The sequence below is a fragment of the Artibeus jamaicensis genome, unplaced genomic scaffold (genome assembly GCF_021234435.1).
Source record: "Artibeus jamaicensis isolate MK-2021 breed Jamaican fruit bat unplaced genomic scaffold, CSHL_Jam_final contig_519, whole genome shotgun sequence".
NCBI lineage: Eukaryota > Metazoa > Chordata > Mammalia > Chiroptera > Phyllostomidae > Artibeus > Artibeus jamaicensis.
Window position 1 is genome coordinate 22,145,002 of NW_026521871.1, and position 18,861 is coordinate 22,163,862.

General features: G+C 35.5%; 1 protein-coding gene across 2 annotated transcripts in view; it reads right to left on the bottom strand.

Moving 5' to 3' along the window:
• The window catches only part of RASA2 (RAS p21 protein activator 2), a 119,872-nt gene that overhangs the window by 13,563 nt on the left and 87,448 nt on the right, over positions 1-18,861 (bottom strand). For both annotated transcript variants that reach the window (XM_037139388.2, XM_037139389.2), the window contains 10 exons: positions 17,905-18,061; positions 17,355-17,503; positions 16,603-16,717; positions 15,763-15,837; positions 14,915-15,038; positions 12,483-12,589; positions 5,482-5,565; positions 4,970-5,047; positions 1,448-1,521; positions 782-888 (listed from right to left, as the gene is read on the bottom strand). In XM_037139388.2, coding sequence (XP_036995283.2) covers positions 782-888; positions 1,448-1,521; positions 4,970-5,047; positions 5,482-5,565; positions 12,483-12,589; positions 14,915-15,038; positions 15,763-15,837; positions 16,603-16,717; positions 17,355-17,503; positions 17,905-18,061 — 1,070 coding nt within the window. The remainder of the gene's footprint in view (positions 1-781; positions 889-1,447; positions 1,522-4,969; positions 5,048-5,481; positions 5,566-12,482; positions 12,590-14,914; positions 15,039-15,762; positions 15,838-16,602; positions 16,718-17,354; positions 17,504-17,904; positions 18,062-18,861) is intronic.

Below are 18,861 nucleotides of genomic sequence, written 5' to 3' on the forward strand. Positions count from 1 at the left end.
CTGGTAAACAATTACATAAATATTTAAAATATGTATGCATCTTTTTGTTTGTTTTTCAGTGATAATTGCTTTAGATGATTTTTTTGGTTAAGTGAACACCTTTGGACCCTGATCATTTTTAATAAAAGGGATTCTACTGCATGTGATCTATGATCTAGATACTAAGTTCTTGCTATCAGAAGAAGCCCCTGGCCTTCTGTTGATAATACTTTACTCCAAGCAATAAACTTAAAACCTGACGATTTTAAGCATTGTATCAGTCCACTGAGGGGCAAACTGCCTCTCAGAAGCCCTCATATCACAGTGTAAAAAGATGGCTTTATTTACCCAAACAGATAACCTATTTGTACTTTCTCAGAAGGCAAACAGTTAAAAATTCCATCTTGGAGTTGGCTTGGCCAACAGTCTAGAATGAACCTGATAACTTTATAGGAATTGCTATCTATGGTATGACAAAACACTCTCATTTATTATTGATGCCTACCAGTTTCACTCTGAGAGGTCAAGAAACTTCGAAGTTCTAAGAGGTTTTAATGCTGTTTCTTACTGATTTATAACAGCAGGGACTTTTAAAAAACAGAACACGTGTGACAACAATTTAATTTACATGGTGTCATTTGCCAAATATTTATTGCATTCTTAGTGTGTGTGTATCACTGTGAGAAACTATAAACTACAGTAATATCAGGGAAAAGGTTCACTACAGTCACATTAAGCAGCAAAAAGACATCTTCACTGAGAACCAGGAGAAGACCCTACAATAAAGCACATGCGCAGCTACCTGGCTGTTTGTGGTAGGTGAGCTCTCTGCTTGTTAAGCAGAACCAGCGTTTCTTGAAGTTCTTTTTTCCAATCCGAGTTCTTCCCTGAGCTCTTTTATACATTTCACTGCCAAAATAACAGATGTAAATATTTAGTTACAAATATTAAAGTAGTTAAGCCAAAACAAAAAAATTGTCTTCATTTTAACTGGTGCAAAAAAGTGGTATAAGATTATATTAAGCGTATAAAAATATTTTTGACATCTAAAACTTTTATATTTCTTTTGGCCATATTAAGGGAATAAATCCTTTAGTTAATTTAATTTATAACCATGCCACCCAGAACTAAAAGGGCCAAATGAGTGATTTCCCCCCTTAACTCCCAATGATACTACTACTTTCAGACTGAACAGTACTGTTATTTTCCAAAACAGTAACTCTACTTAGTCTAATACCCACAATCCCGTTATATTTGCCAAACAACTACTGGACTGTATGGACAAGGAGTCATGCCACCTGACATGAAGTTTATGAGACAGTGAGAGTGACTTACCTGATTGATGGTACATAGGCAGTTCTAGCACAGAACAAAAACCAAGATTTCCCCGCTCCCAGACCCATGCTCTTTGTACTTACTTAACATCTATACTAAAATGTGACCTTAAGGTCTAATTTCATTAAATTACCCTTCTTTCAGGTGTACAGGCTCACTCGTACCACTGGACACTTTAGTTTCAGTAGATGAAATTTCATCCAAGAACTGAATGGGGAAATAGGCAAACATTATACTTTGTGGTAAGATACATCATAAATTCAGCTTATTTTAAATGCCAATGAGAACATTGTGAAGGTCTTTATTATTAAGGAATAGACATAATTGTAATGTATAAAGCAAAACACATTTAATTGTAGAGGAAGTCCCTAATTTACAAAAGACAAGTATTCTAAAACGCTTATTCTTAAATTACTTAAAGCCCAGAATATAGTTCTTTGTAGAAAGAATTCAATCTGTAATATCTTAACTGTAGTTCTGAATTCTCTAAAGTTCTGAACACAAAGAGATTTTTTGTCTTATTTCTGATTTACAGTACCTCATTTGGGGGTATAACTTACCCCGAACTGGTGTAAGGCTACTTAACAACTGAGAGTGAATTGTGCCACACAAATGTTAACGTGTTTGATTAGGGGGTAATCAGGCCCCACTGGGGGTATTATATAAAGTATAACATATAACTTTCAAAACTCTGAAAATTGAATGCTGAAATACTTCTGGTTCCAATGATTTTAGATAGAGGATTGTAAACCTCTATTACAGGTAAAGGCTCACCAAACCAGGGCTCAGCAGGCCAGATTCAACCTGCAGCCTGTTTTTCTAAGGCTCATGAGTTAAGAAATTGTTTTACATTTTTAAAGGGTTGTAAAAACAAACGAATTAAAAAGAGTATGTGGCAGAGCCCTTGTGTGACCAGATAAGCCTGAAATATTTACTCACTAGCCACTGACAGAGAAGGGTTTGCTGACTTCTACTATAAACTGACTTGAGCCCTGGGAGACAGTATTTCACAGGAATAACTGGAGTATAACTGGGTTCTCTGGAATAACCTTTGATTCGAAACACAATTTAAACTTCTTATGGCAAACATAGAAATATGGTGGCTTGAGAAAATTTAAAGTACCCATCTGTAGCCAGGGAAAGCCACCCAGCGAAGAGCATTCACAAATATGCTACCTTGACTCATCAAGGGCTTCCTGGCACGTGGCTTTCACGGGAAAGGGAAATTAGAACAATTCTTGTTCTTTGAGAGGAATTCCATTTTGTACAACAAAAGAACTACTGGTATATGTTTAGTCCTTGCTTTTTCATTTATACTTTTCTATGTTGTCCCATTTCAGATTTAAAAAACCAAGGCAAATTACATTCTAGTAAGAATGACACTGAGGCACCAGGGCCCCATGTAAACAGAGTTTGTGGGCACATTTTCTCCTAAGACTGGCTGTGAATTACCCACCAGGACCCACAGTTGGGGCATTTCCAGTGGAATGTTTACTTCTGGTTTCCTGGAAAGAAATCTTGGCAAGTGAAAGAGCACGAGCAGAATTTCTTTTGCACTATACATATGTGGGTGACACAGAACAAGTACCTAAGGGAATAAGAGTTCCCATCACATTGTTAACTTTCACTAGGGACCACCTGCTAATGGAGTGTAACAGATTTATTTCAATGTTTAATTTCTTAGTTTTACCTGAAGGTACTGATTTACTTATTTGACGAATATTATTTATTTATGATAATTATTACATTTACCATGTATCTGCTATATTTATAAGCAACTAGCGGGTAAATACAGTTAGACAAAGTGAAAAAAAATACAATAATTAAGATGGACTATAGGCAGGGTGAATATAGGTCCCAGTGTGCTCAGGGCTGTCCCTGTCTATAGCTGTGGTCCCAACATAATCAACAGAACTCCTTTTAATTCTTAAAAGCATCCAGGTTTGGACACTAAATAATATGGCCATTCTGTTTATAGACCTGCCAGGTCTATAGACCCTCTCTATCCTCTGTAGGAACAGTACAGGATTCAGAGTTACAACCTATTTTCTTCAGCAGTGGTCAGTGTCACCAGTGAGAGCAATACAAAATGAGAAGTTGGGCTTTGTAAGCTTTTGCTCTTTAGGGCACTGCACACATCCAGACTTAGCTAGTGAATGACAAAGAAAACTCTTCTATTAGGGCAAAATATCCGATGCTAGTTTAGGAGTCTAGAACCAAACTTGAGACAGAGACACACCATGGTAACAGCCCACGAGAATGTGAGTGGGTGACTCCAGGTGGTTCAGAAACAGACTAACCTCCTGGCACCCCTTACATACTTTCTCCCCTGACCCTATCAACTCTGCACATTCTGGTTATGTCAAGGAAAAAAAATCAGATGCTACTATGCCCTAAGTCATAAAAAATGAAAAAACAACCTTAAAACAAAAGATAGTACATCATACTATTTCCAACAAAAGTCTGCCTACACTGTTCCACAAATGCTTCAACAATGTCTTATAAGTAAAAGGACAGCTTTCTCTTTCCTTACTCTTTTGAAAGAGTTTCTCATCAAAAGCCTTCAGTGGTTGCTTAAAAAGGTTTGGTTGAACTTGCATTACACTAGATGAAAAGATTCCAATGGGTTTTTAATTTTTTAAATCATCATTTTCATTTACTGAGTCCCTGTAAGAACTCTGAAAGTACAAAAAAAGTACAAACACACTTCCACAAAATATACTCTTGGCAATCGACTGTGAATCAAGTTGTAGATAATGAATGAAATCTTTAAAACTTGGCTTTGCTAATTTGAATTAAGTTAGAATAGTGGTAAATAAGATACAGTACTTTCTTCAAGCCAAGATTAGATATACTTTAAAACAACTTTTATTAACAAATTTTTAGGCTATGACAATAATGCTACATTTTGTTTAGAATGATTCAGAACTAAAAACTCAAGAAATTATAGATCCTTTCAAAACAATTTTAATTTCTAAGTATAGCAATTTTTGTATATTATAAACCTTGCATTAGGATATTATATACTGTAGGATTTTGTACATTTTAATTTTAGGAACTTTCCTTGAGTGACTACCATAAGTCTATATTGTTTATAAAATGTTCAATAATTCATATATTTTCTACTTTGGCAATTAAGTGTTTACTATACATCGGGCACATAGTTAAGTCTTTACCTCTAGACTAGAGGTGCTCAATCAGGAGCAACTTTTGTCCTTCAGGAGTCATTTGGCTGTTCAGAGACATTTTTGGTTTTCAAACTAGGGACATGCTACTGGTCTAGTTGGTGGAGGCCAGAGATGAGGCTAAACATCCTACAATGTACAAGGCAGCCCCTCACAATCTAGAACTACTCAACTAAATTGCCAGTAATGCCACTGTTGAGAAACACTAACTCTAGATACTTGTAAGTTATGTTATTAGGACACTGGTAATAGCAGCCAATGCTAAAGCTCATTTAGGTGCTTTCACAGCTAAAAATCCCAGTTTTGAATGGGAGGAGAAAGGGGGAAAAAAGATAGCTTTGTTATAGTTGATGGATAGTTTTACATTATTTATTTAAATTGGGGATTAACTTCTAGGAAACTATGAAATATTATTTCCCCAGTGCTACATGAAAAGAAATGTTCATATTTACAGAGCAAAACAATCATACCTTTTTAACTGCTATAATATATCCTTCTTCTTGAAACATTTTGAAAAATTCACACATGAATGTCTCCTTGAAACTTGACTAGGGAAGAAACACAGATGATTTATATATATTAAGTGGAGAACTTAGAATACCAGTGGACTATATTTTTAATAAATTTTAGGATTAAGACCTAAAAGATTTTAATCAATATATTTAAAGAAAGGTACAGGGTTTAGAGCTGAAGATTTCCTCAACAGCTCTTAGGTGATTATGGTGCAGACAGATAAACAGGAGGCACTAGCATCAGTTCACCAGACTCTCTCCCGGTATACTAGTTTAAATTAATCTGTCTTCTTTAATAGGTGATTAAGACACAATATCTACCTAAAAGATAGCTATGGCATCTGTATGTACTATGTAATTTTGGTTTAGCTTTGTTTTTAATTTGGAAAGGAGTGAGTAAGGGAGAAGGGATCACAGAATAAAACAATATTTAGAAGTGTGACTACAAAGCAAGAGATGTAAAGACTTACCTTGCTTTTGGACAAACTACCACAGCTTCCCAAAGTCTGAATAGTTTTTGAGATGAGAGTTAATGTTCTAATTGTCTGTGGGTCCTAAGGAATGTAAAAAGGACACAAAACCCCTGTTAAGTTTTCAAAAAATAGAATTTGTATAAAAAGCAGAAGAGAGTGAATGGACTATATTGCTCTTAAAACAATTCTCAAAAGGTTCATTCAAGGAAACATAGTTAAAATCTAGCAGAGAGACTCCCAGTCAAGATGGTGGTACAGCTCACATCCTTGCACAATTACAACTAAATTATAAAACAACTATCACTTAAAACCATCAGAAATCAAATTGAATGGAAGTCTGACAACTATGGAATTAATGAAGCCACATCTATTCAGACTGGAAGATGTGGATCGGGCTGGTTCCATATTCATGTATGGTAAATAAAAATTCAGGAGGGATATTATAGGAGTGAGGAGCCCCCAACCCTCCCCAGGCCCTCCAGCCCAAGGTTTCAGTGCCAGGAAGATAAGTCCCCATAACTTCTGGTTGCAAAAACCAGCAGGAAATGAGTCAGTGGAAGAAACTTCTGGAGTCTCAAGGAGTTCCTCTTAAAGAGCTCATACATGAACTTACTCAGGCTCATACCCTCTGAGCTCCAGCACTGGAGTAGCAGCTTGAAAGGCACCAGTTGGTCTACAGGGAGAAACTGAAGTGTCTGGCATCAAAAGCTGGGGGACAGCTTTCTCCCAGACAGAAAGGCAGGCAGAGGCCATTGTCCCTTTTCTGAATTCTCCCCACAGAGAGCCACACAGCCAGCAGGCAAGTACCATATCTGAGATTCCATCAACCTGGCTAACACTGTTTGCCCTGCCCTGAGGATCCTGAGAACCTGTCCCACCCAACTTACAGCAGTTAACAGTGACTTTTCCATATGAATAGCTGGTCTTGATTTATGCTTTGCAACTTCCTATATCCTCTCAAATAAGCACCAACCAGCCTCACTGAGCCCCCCAGCCCCTGTACCCTTGCAAAGTGGCCCTAGGCCCAGCACTAGTAGCAACCAGCCTAGATTCACAGTTTGGCTTCATCTGGGGATCTCCAAGCCAAGCACAAGTGGCAGCCTTCTCAGATTGCTTTACAGCTCAGGCAGGGTGGCCTTGGAAAAACACAGGAAAGGGCTGACCTTGACCTGCACCACCTGAGAAAACCCAGGGCCTGCACACCCAATGGACAACTACAGATCACACCGGAGCACCACCACCCTGCCCCTGCACAGCTGATCCTCCATGGAGGGCAGGTGCTGGTGGTCAGTGGTCACAGCCAATCCTTACAGCTAACTGACCTGGGTGAATCCCTCCCATTGGCCTGTCAACAGCAATAAGGGCTCAACTACAAGAGAAGGGTGTACTCAGCCCATACAAAGGGCACACCTCAAGTACTCAGCCTAGGTGATAAAGGAGGCTATGCCACTGGACCCCACAGGACACCTACTTTATTAGGCCACACTACTAAGACAGGTAGTCAAAGCAGCTTTACTTAATACATAGAAACCAGCACAGGAATGTTATCAAAATAAGGAGACAAAGAAATACAGCCCAAATGAAAGAACAGATCAAAACTCAGAAAAAGAACTAAACAAAATGGAGATGAGCAATCTATCAGATATAGAGTTTAAAACACTGGTCATAAGGATGTTCAAGGAACTTAGTGAGGACCTCAGCAGCATAAAAAAAGATCCAGTCAGAAATAAAGGATATACTAATTGAAATAAAGAACAATTAACAGGGAAACAACAGTTGAGTGAATGAAGCTGAGAATCAAATCAATGAAATATAAGAAAGGAAAAAACAACCAATCAGAAGAAGAAGAAAAAGAATCCCCCCAAAACAAAGATAGTATAAGTAGCTTCTGGGACAATTTTAAGTGTTCCAACATTTGCATCATTGGTGTGCCAGAAGGAGAAGAGAAAGAGCAAGAAATTGGAAATCCAATTGAAAAAATAATTAACAAAAGTCCTCCAATTTGGTGAAGGAAACAGACATGCAAGTCCAGGAAGCACAGAGAGTCCCAAACAATATGGATGCAAAGTGGCCCACTCCAAGACACATTATAATTAAAATGCCAAAGGCTAAAGATAAAGAGAGAATCTTAAAAGTAGCAAGAGAAAAGCAGTTAGTTACCTACAAAGGCATTCCTCTAAGACCTTCAGCTGATTTCTCAAAAGAAACTTTGCAGCCTAGAAGGGACTGGCAAGAAGTATTCAAAGTCATGAAAAGCAGGGATCTACCGCCAAGACTGCTCTACCCAGCAAAGACATCATTTATAACTGAAGGGCAGACAAAGAGCATCCCAGACAAGAACAAATTATCACCAAACCACTATTATAGGAAATGTTAAAGGGACTTATTTAAAAAGAAGATCAAAACTAAAAAAATAAAACAGCAATAAATACATATAAACAATTGAATCTAAAAAACAAACTAAGCAAACAAGAAAAACAGAAAGAATCACGGATATGGAGAACATTTTGATAGTTGCCATATGGGAGGGAGCTGTGGGGGAGAATGGGTGAAGAGGTGAGGGGGTTAAGAAGTACAAATAGGCAGTTACAGAATAGCCATAAGGCTATAAAGTACATTATTGGAAATAGAGTAGGCAAAGAACATACACGCATGACCCATGGACATGAACAATGGTGTGAGAACTGCCTGAGGGAGTGTGGGGTGCTAGTGGAGGGGGGGCAGAGAAGGAAAACTGGGACAACTGTAATAGCATAATCAATAAAATATAATTAAAAAATCTAGCTAAGATGGGCACAACTCATTGGACTAAGAGATAAAGAGACTAAAGAAGCCACATGTAACTGACCATTCCTCCCAAAGTAATTATATTTATGACGTTTTACTTTTGAAAGCCATAATTTAATGAACATTATATGTGTTTTTCTGTACATTATGGTAGCTTGAATTACCTAACAAATTTTATTCACTTTTGAAATGTCAATGGCATCTACTTTTTTCTACCCTTTAACCCAAAATGGTAGTTTCTAAATTTTCTGTACTCAACCCACCTCAAAGAATAGTCAACAATTTACACAGCTGCTGCAATCAAGTTTTTCCACCATGGAAGCAAATACCTAAATTCAACTTAGGAAATGAGAAGTCACCCAGTTCATGTAGAATCTTAGTAGAGGGTTAAGTATTTTGGTTTATTATTTAAGGTGTTTTTCAAGCCTGTCTACCAGAAAGAGGTAAATACAAATAAAATTGACTAAATGGTGTTCCTTAATGAGTCCTTGCTCCTTTCCTTTAAAAAAAATTGAGGTGTAATTTACATACAGTGAATAAACAGATTTAAATATATATAGGTTGATGAGTTTTCACCAATCCACACATTTGTATAACTAATTCCCCTATCACTATATAGAACATCTTTGGTTTGGGAATTCAAATAAAACATTATCTTCCATCAAAAGACATACTCAAGAAAATTTAGATACAGAGATGCTTTAGTTTAGCTTTTGGTCTACATTCCTTAACATTATAGGATCACGACACTGAAAACAGGCAGTAAATGTGAAGGAGAGATAACCAGGAAGCAAGGCAACCTGGAAAAGAAGTGCTACCTGGGATATGATTAGCATTATATACCTATGAAACAGTTACACACTGTGTTATTAAAAAATATTTAGCTAAACATTCAGTATTCCATTATATGTATAAAAGGTCCCTACAATTCTCTGCCATGGAAGAATATACAATAGTTAACAATGTGCTAATAAACTGAATTTGAACTGAATTTCACCAAGACTTCCTTGTTCAGATTTGGTTTTAAAATCAGTGTTTTAGGTCATAATTTTCCTGAATCAGGAAAAGAGAACAAAGTCAAATAGCACTGTCAAATAGCAACGAGGGCCACATTGATGTAAACAAACCTCTGATGTGTAGAATCTGTATAATATTTAATAATATGGCCCTTGCTCCTATTTGACAATCATCTCACTGAGCTGCTGTTGACACCTGGCGAACAAATAAGTTATTCTAATTTTTTTCTCTGCTACCACTTGACATTGTAATTCTTCATAGATAACCAGCACCTTAAACATCTGGCACCTAGTACACAGCCTGGCATATAGTAGATGCCACATAACATTTTATTAAAATCAACTAAAACATTGACTCTCTCACCTCAAAACAACATATCTTACCCTTTATTCTTTATATTAGGTTGAACCATATGAATGTACCATTATTGGACTATTTCTCAAGTACAAAAAACAAGTTCATATAATCTACCATATATTTCAAAGGAGAATTATTTTTCTTCCCAAGATTTAACCCAAAACTTTTTCTTTTAAAGACATACTTACTGAACCCTTTAGGATATTGGTCTGATATTAGTAAGCCCCCTTCTCTCTTAAATTATTTCTTCTTCTGGTCTCTTCTTCTCTATTTAAACCATATGTAGGTTTTCCCATTTGGAAAAGACTCATCATTTGATGAGCTCCCTCTACCATCTTTCACTCCCAAACTTTACTGAGAACCTACTTATACTAGAAACTGCCATGTGCTTGGGTTATAGAAACTTGAGAAAGATCTAGCCCTTGCTCTTACAATACTAACAGTCCACAGGCAGACACTATAAACAGATGATTATAAACAGTATGAGAAATGTTTTGACAGAGAGAGCCACAGGGTACTTACTATACGAGAGGTACCTGCCCTGGCCCAGTGGCTCAGGTGGTTAGAGCGTCATTCCATACACCAAAAATTTGGATTCCCAGTCAGGTAACATACCTATGTTGCAGGTTTGATACCCATTCAGGGCACGTGTAAGAGGCAACCAATCAGTGTTTCTCTCTTGACACTGATGTTTTTCTCTCTGTCTCTCTATCCCTCTCTGCCTGCCATCCCCCACTCCTCTCTCTTTCTAAAATCAGTAAGAATATAACCTTGGGTAAGGATTTTAAAAATTAAAAGAGAGAGAGAGAGAGGCACCTCACCCAGATGGAAGGGTTAGAGAAGTACACCATGGCTGAATTTTACAAGGAGCTATAAACGAGAGCATGGGAGATATGGCGAGAAGGATGGCTCAATCCTTTTGTATTCCTACCATGAAATTTCTGTCAAGTGTGGCCTATTGTGTCAATGTTAACATAACCTATATTTTAAAATTAGTGTTTTTAAAAAATTATTCAGTCGTGTAGACATGCCCGAGTTTGCCCACATGTTCTAGCAGCAGGGCAAGCTCCTCTTAATATATTTCCTGGGTAAAACTACAGTCGCCTATTTATTCTATAATCTTCTGCAATATGATTTTCTTATTTTCCTTTATGCTAAAACTGACTTCTCAACATTCAAAGAGCTGTTAAATGTAAAATCCAATGAACTTTAATTGGCTTTCCTTCCCAACCACTCTGTAAATTTCAGTATTGGTCTTAACAATGTCATCATTTGCTCTCAATTTGGATAGTATGAATTGTCTATATTTCTAACTTGGTACAAATCAGGTGCTACATATATAATTTTAGATTTCGTATTTTATGTATTTTATTTCCCCAATTAGAATGAAAAGTTCTTAAAAAGGACTTAATTGAAACATCTATTACAGGAATACGCAAATCCAAGTCTGGATATACGAAGGGCCACAAGCTCAGAGATAGGAGTTCTATTTCTGTCCAGAATGCTGCTACCAAGCTTTTGCTTGTCCCAAGCTCAGTGCAGTTTCACAGTCATAGAAAGGGACGCATGCTAATAAAAGGACACTGGGCCACTCTCGGCTGCACTTACAGACCATTTGTCCTTTGACAAGAAAGGGTAAGTTGCTGTTGCAGCAGCATGGTCCTGTTCAGTTCTCAAGGTTAAATGAGTGGCCAACGTCAAGAGAAGGAGTGGCCTTCAGAGCCCAGTGTAACTGCAAAACCCATAGGTCCCCTATACACCGTATTAGTCAGTGAGTTTCCTAACGGCAGGGAGGTCTTTCTCATCACTGTCTCCATAGTGCTGAGCACAGTGTTTGATACACTACAGGTGCTCCAACAACTGACTGCCTAAGAAGGATAAGCTTACAGACTGGGAAGACTGAATTAGAATTCTGGTTTTTAATTCAGTTCAAAATGAGTGAGAGCAAATCATAATTTCTTAGTTGTTTGATCTTGGAGAAGCTATTCAATTGTGATTTTCTTATCTGAAAATGGGGATGATAATAACATTTACTCACAGGGTTACTGGGAAGACTAAGTTAAAACATAAAGTGCTTAGAACAGAGCCTAGCACAAACAAGCACTAAATAAATCTTGGCCATTATTATTTATCATACAAATTAGCAATGAAGGCAATTAGATAAGATCATAAACTATTTGGGATATAAAAGTTTAAAGAATCAGCAGAAATACACTCTATGAGAAGGAAACATAAATAGCAAAAACAAGGAGTTTTGAAGTGTAAAGAAATGTAAATCTATGTGGTGCAGACAGACTCCTGTTTAAGTAATTAAATAGGACTTCACAACAAAAAGATTAGATGCTTTAAAAAAGTTTTAAATTTCATATAGTTACAGTATCAGGTGAACAAAAAGCAAAAATATGGAGATAGCAAATGAATTATGTTTCAATAAAAATTTCTACATTTGCAGAAACAAGCCTCTTCAAATTTCTGTAAGATTTAAAAATATCTTCAAGGTTAAACTAAACCTATAAATAAGTAAGAAAAAACCCTTGTATTACAGAGATTTACAAACATACACAATAGAAGATGGTAAATAAAATAAATCCTCTTTGTACCCATCACCAAGCTTCAACAATTATCAGTATTTTATTACTCTGTGTAATCTCTTCTAACGGCAACAACAAAAAATAAAATTTTTAGCCTTCTCTAAAAGACTGAATGGCCAAGAAAAATGCCCAGTGAATTTAAGTATAAGGAAACACAGCCAAGTGAAACTAGCTTATTTTACCTTTTTTCTATTTTAATAAAAATAAGTAAAAATGGAGTAAAGCTTTGAGAAAAACAACACTTACTGGATGATGAGGTCGCAAATGAAAAGTATGAGGTGACACTACGGCTACAGCAAAGAAACGAAGAAACACAAAGCTGCTCACTGCAGAGTACTGAACATGAGGGTCATCTGCAGAAAAAAAATGGTGAAATGTCATGCACAAAAACACGGAATTAAAAAACAAGGATGACAAAGTAAAAAGTATTGAAAAAAACATGTGAACTGAAGAGAAGATCAATAAATATTGTCTAGTAAGGACTGAGTTGATGGATATGACAGTGATGATTATGACTAAATTAAAGAAAAAAATTCTATGACTAAAAAAATTTGAAAGAACTAATTAAAAAATGAAAGGCAGAGCTGCTAGGTTTTCAGAAATATTTTAATCTGGAAAAATACTTTCCTGTCTTTCCTCAGTCTGCAAGGAGACTCCTGAAATTATAACAACAAAAATAGAAGTAGTGTCTAGCACTACCTAGTGGTAACTTAGAATCCTTTAACGCTTGGATAAGAGATTGTTTTCAATTTTAGGATATTGTCTTAATTTTTCCCTCAAAAATCTTGATAACATCACACACTATGCAATAAAAACAACTAGGCTGAAACCTTTACTTTTTAAAAGCTATCCATATTCCATATAAAAATGGAAATGAATTGGAGACAACCTGTGGCTTTGATCATTAAACTACAGCTTTCCTTTCAGACTGTAGTCAATACTTAACCCACCATCAGATGGTAGAGAAGCAGGTGGTAAGGGCAAGAATATCAAGATTTGGTATGAGTGTTAACTCTTATAAGTCACTCAATGGCTAGTCACTGACAAGTTATTTACTTTGTAGTTCTTTAGTAATACTTGCTTCCCACTCATTGCCTCCCCTCTTCCCAAGCCATCTTCCCAGAGTGACGGGAAAAAATGTTAGAAAAATATCTTATGACAACAAACCTTACTACTGCAGTCTATTAGGGATATGTAGACACAGTAATATTTAAGCCAACAAAAAGTCAGTCAAAGATATACTTTAGCATTTATAAAAAATCATAAAATGTGTTTTAGGTTACTTACATAAATGAGAATTAAACAGATTAAGCATATTTAAGGCCAAGATCACTGAGTAAAAGCAGCATGCTTTGGACTAGGCAAGGCCCAGGTTGAGACCCGGCTTGTGCACTGGCCACGTCATCACGTCATGGATCTCGTGCAAGCTACTTAAACTTTTCTAAACCTGTTTCTTTACCTGCCTAAGGGTAGCAGGACGTGCCTCATGTGGTATTGTATAGATGAGAGAAGTAGATAATGCAGGCTAGCACGCCTCTGTTCAGTCATGAAGCATTTGATGCGGTTGCCATGAACTAACTCACTAAAATGTAATTTCAGTCAGCATATGTCTTTCCATATGTTAATGTCTCTGCTTCCCTTATTTTTGTTGCAAAGACTAGATTTACTATACTTATTTGAAATTAACTGAAATTAACTTGAAATTAATTACTATAATTAGCAAAGACATCTAGGTCTGAATTAATCTACATCTCAGGCCTACCACTTTAACAATGGGTACATTTAGTGGACAGTCGGATAACTACACACACATGTATGCACATACATTTAAAAGAACATACATTATTTTATCATTTAAAAGAACATGATAAAATAGCAAAATCTCTTCACATGTTACAGAAATAAACTCAAGGTCTCACATAGCTGGGTAAGACTGATAAGGAGCTGTCTTACCTCCTCCCCCTTTCCCTTATTACAGGAAGATCTGGAAGAACAGCTACAGCAAGTTTATTTACTTATTAGAGATACAAATAATGAGAATAATTCCAAGTACTGACAATCAGACACAGCAACTCTTAATTGCATGAAATGTTCCTAAACAAAGCCTCGACACTGCTGCGGTGCAAAATGAAAGCACGCCAGTTACCGACGAAGCACCTCAAAATTCTATGCATATTACAACAGAGAGGTTTTTATTTTCTAAAACCAGATCTGTAAAAAACCTATCAGCGCCAAAACCTTATCATTATCAAACTATCAAATCTAGTCAGTTGTATGGAACTAAAAATCCTCACTATTTGAATACATGCAAGTAGAAAAGGGAGGCAGTACAAATATCAGAGTTGTTTTTGTTTATTTTATTTAACAATCTCATAAGCACCTGGTATAAATGTTTATTTATATAATGTTATAGTTCTAAATTTTGCCTTTTTAAAAATAATAGTGACTTAATTCACTTTGTGTAAAGCTGTCATTATATTAAAATAAAAATGAAGTGTTTTGAGATTGTAAGAAAATGAAATCAGGTGTTTCATGAAAAAGCAACTATTCTGAGAAACTAAGTAAGACTGTACCTGTAAGCAATAAACATTTCACATAAACCAAATACACAGTAAATCTACAAGAAAAATCAAATACTGAAAAAGAAATGGCATGTTTTAGTAATATAAGGCACTTACTAGGAAATCTTTGAATAGCCATTTGCCTCAGAGAATAAAAGACATCACACATAACAGTGGGACAGCTCATACTTGATTTTACAATTGTATTGAATAATTTGTCTACATAGTAACGCAGATTTTCCTGCAGGATTTAAAAAGGTAAACATTAAGATTTTGACTTTTACACATCCTGAACAGCCTTCATGGGGGGGAAGGGTGGGAAGCAAAAGCAATGAGAATGAGCTGTATTAAGCATTTACTATCTACTTTGTAAAGTTCTGCTTCCCTTCTCTAAATTCACTCAGCTAAAGAACAATTGATACCTTGACCTCATTTAATATATTAGATTCAGAATAGCAGATATGAGGTGAACATAGGAAATAAAGTGCACAAAAAGCAACAGAGAGTAAAAAAATCCCAAGGTAAATTAGGAAAATAGCTCAGATAAGCAGGCACATAGACACTGTGGCACTGTTATCTACTGTAGTGAAAACTTGCGATGAGTACAACTGTCTTTTCCCCTGAGACAACTTTAAGTACTGGTTGGCCAAGTCATTGCGCTACTTAGCCTGATCAGTTTGTATCTAAAGGGCTGACCAGAATGGGGCTGCAACTAGATATATAGCTTTACTCCACTACTGTTAGTAGAGCCAAAAAAAGACAATCAAGAACAAAAATAAAGTGAAAGCAGACAAGGAGATAACATTCTAAAAGCTAGATGCAGGTAATGCTGCTAATGGTATGGGCATTATGTAAAGAGTAAAAAGCACTGCTTCCCTCCACATAGCATTACCACACCATAAGTGGGAAACAGGTAGAGTTTTAAGACCAATTTCAATGCAGTTATAAAGATAACAAGGACATACCTTATTATTTTCAACATTATCCCCCTCTTTCAATTTAATAGGATCAATTTCACAGGATTTTGAAGATTCACATATCTGGAAAGCAGATTAAATTTCATTTAATGCTCTTAAAAATATTAGGCAAAATAAAAACACTTTTTCTGATAACAAAAATTAATTATAAAAATTAAAACTGTAACAAGTTTAAAACCTCCATCCAGAGGTAATATAAACATCTGGAAAGACAGCTACAGCAAGTTTATTTACTTATTAGAGATACAAATAATGAGAATAATTCCAAGTACTGACAATCAGACACAGCAACTCTTAATTGCATGAAATGTTCCTAAACAAAGCCTTGACACTGCTGCGGTGCAAAATGAAAGCACGCCAGTTACCGACGAATGCACCTCAAAATTCTATGCATATTACAACAGAGAGGTTTTTATTTTCTAAAACCAGAGCTGTAAAAACCTATCAGCACCAAAACCTTATCATTAACAAACTATCAAATCTAGTCAGTTGCATGGAACTAAAAAAATCTCACTATTCAAGTGCATGCAAGTAGAAAAGGAAGGTTTGCAAAAAACTATATTAAAAAATTCTCTTATATTTGAAACTCTAGCTAAAACAGAAATCCAACAATAAATAATTATGTAGATTTTACCACACATGTCCTTTGAGTAAATATCCATCGATGAAAGAGTAAATAATTTATTTTACTTCTAAAGTGTTCAGTCTTATTCTTTCAATAATATATGAATGGATATATCATTCCCATCAACAGATCACTAAATGAAAGAGATGCTACGCAAGTCCGCACCAACTATTGTTATCGGAGTACACGTATTCATGCCATACCTCATCCAGAATAGGCTTTAATGTTACTTTCAGGTAGTGCCCTCCCACTATTTTCATCATCTCATCCAGACATCGGGTAGCCAAGGAATTTCCTCTAAAAATTGTGTTTGCATCTCTGAAATACAAGTAAAAATAAGGTGAAAACAAGTATAGTAAACAGAGGTTGTCAAATCAGTAATATGAGATATTTGACTTGGTCATATATACAATTTTAGTAATTTTTAGCATCCATTTAAAAGCCTGCTGCCATTCAGATTTTCAAACTTATAAAAACTACTTACTGAAAATACATAAAAAAACCCAAACCATATTTATAACTACAAACCTGGGGTGTATGTGTGTGAGTGTATAAAATCACAGTTTAAAACTATAACAGGAACGAGAAGCCACCCAATTACTTTTTATAACGTCTCACCTGTGCACATAAGGGTGATACAAATGGACAAGAAAAAAGAACTTCTGACTTGGTATTTTCTTTGTAACTTGTGAATCATTATAAACAAGAAGCAAAGACTAGGAACAGGAAATTTTGACACCAAGTAAAAAGAAAATCCATCATTAATTATTAATTTTACTGTTGGTGGATACTGTTTGCTAATTTAAAGGACTGCCTTTATTACATGCTAAGCAGTTCTTTTTAGACTATGGTACAGTAAAGCTGGTCAATACAAAAGAACTAAGATTACAAAAACAGTTGACAAACTAAGGTCCAAATGAAACAACACATAGTTAATATTTAATGTAACTCTTACTGTGTATCCTTCAAGTCTAATTCAGCCACTGCAGTGGCGAAAGGAACAAGTTTATCATGGTGCAGCAGAACTCGTACAAGGGGCAAAACAGCATCATTTTTGTCTCGACATATTTCACCCAAAATGTAAGCAGCTGAGGCAGATATTGGCTGGAAAATAGAAAGATAGAAAACAAGCACAAAATCAAGGAAACATAACTAAATGTTCAACCACCATCCTGTAAAAGTAATCAAATATGTTCATTAACTAAGAGCATATATTGGAATCACAGACTAAAGTTCAGATGAATTAAATATACGTTAAGTGTATACAGGGGTAGACAAAATTAAGTTTATAGCGATTAACAAAGCAGGTTTACAATAATTAATAAATTAATAATACATAAATAAACTAGTCTACTCACAACTGTAAACCTGCTTTTGACTACTCCTGTATATATTATTTTTTATTGTTGCAATGAAACTTGACACTTTGAAATCTTTTCCTCATCATTTACTGAATTACTTTGGCCTTTTCATATTAAATCATATACTTAAAAATTTTTAAGTACCTGAACATCTGGTGATTTTAGCAGCAAAGTTTTCAAAGGACCATAGTACTCTGAAGGAAGCACACAGTCTTCTGTATAACATATATTTAGTCGAAGAGACCCCAGATCATCAGTTTTAGATGATTTGTTTCCATTGTCTCTTGGTTGTAGCAAGTACCTAAAGTAAAAATACATTCAATTCCATGTGATGGTAATGAGCATCCAAACCAGTGAGGTAAATAAACAGCTAAGCTATAAAAAACTAAACCAAAAAGTCAACTTACTATTTAAGGTTAGGACACTTGAAGAGTAGCAGACTATTAATCTTTAAAAGTTTAATGCTGGTTGTACATTGAACTAGAAAATTGTGAATAGATTTTTATCCAGGAAACAAAAAGTATAGATTATATAAAAATTAAGATCTCAAAGGGGCTGAATAAGAGTTTGATTAGCTTGCTGGTTTAGGAAAAAAATATTTAAAATCCAGTATTACCAAAAATAATCTTTTACCAACTAAATTTAAGAAAGATACATTTAGACAGAATAATTAAGACACACTACATAAGAAGTCATAAATGATATTGTTGTAAACTAAATCCTATATGTAAAAATTTGAACTTCTCTTTTAAAAAGTTAGTGATTGAAGGTTTAAAAATAGATTTTTATATTATTCAGTACAACTACTTAAAAAGTTAAAAGGCAAAAAAAAAAAAGGTAAAATAGAAACATCTTTAAATATCCAAGGAAAGAGAAATGTTTAGAAATCAAGAGACATTTGTAAAACCAAAACACAAAATCTAAGTTACTGAAGACTTTTTAATCATGGAAATTTAAAAACACATACAAAAGTAGGTTCTGGCCCAGGTGAAGGAGTAGTTACTGTTACTTCACTTCCTTGCACAACCAAAAGAAGGACAACAAATTTAAAAACAAAAAATAACCAGAAGTGCCAGAAAAATCAAACTGCATGGAAGCCTG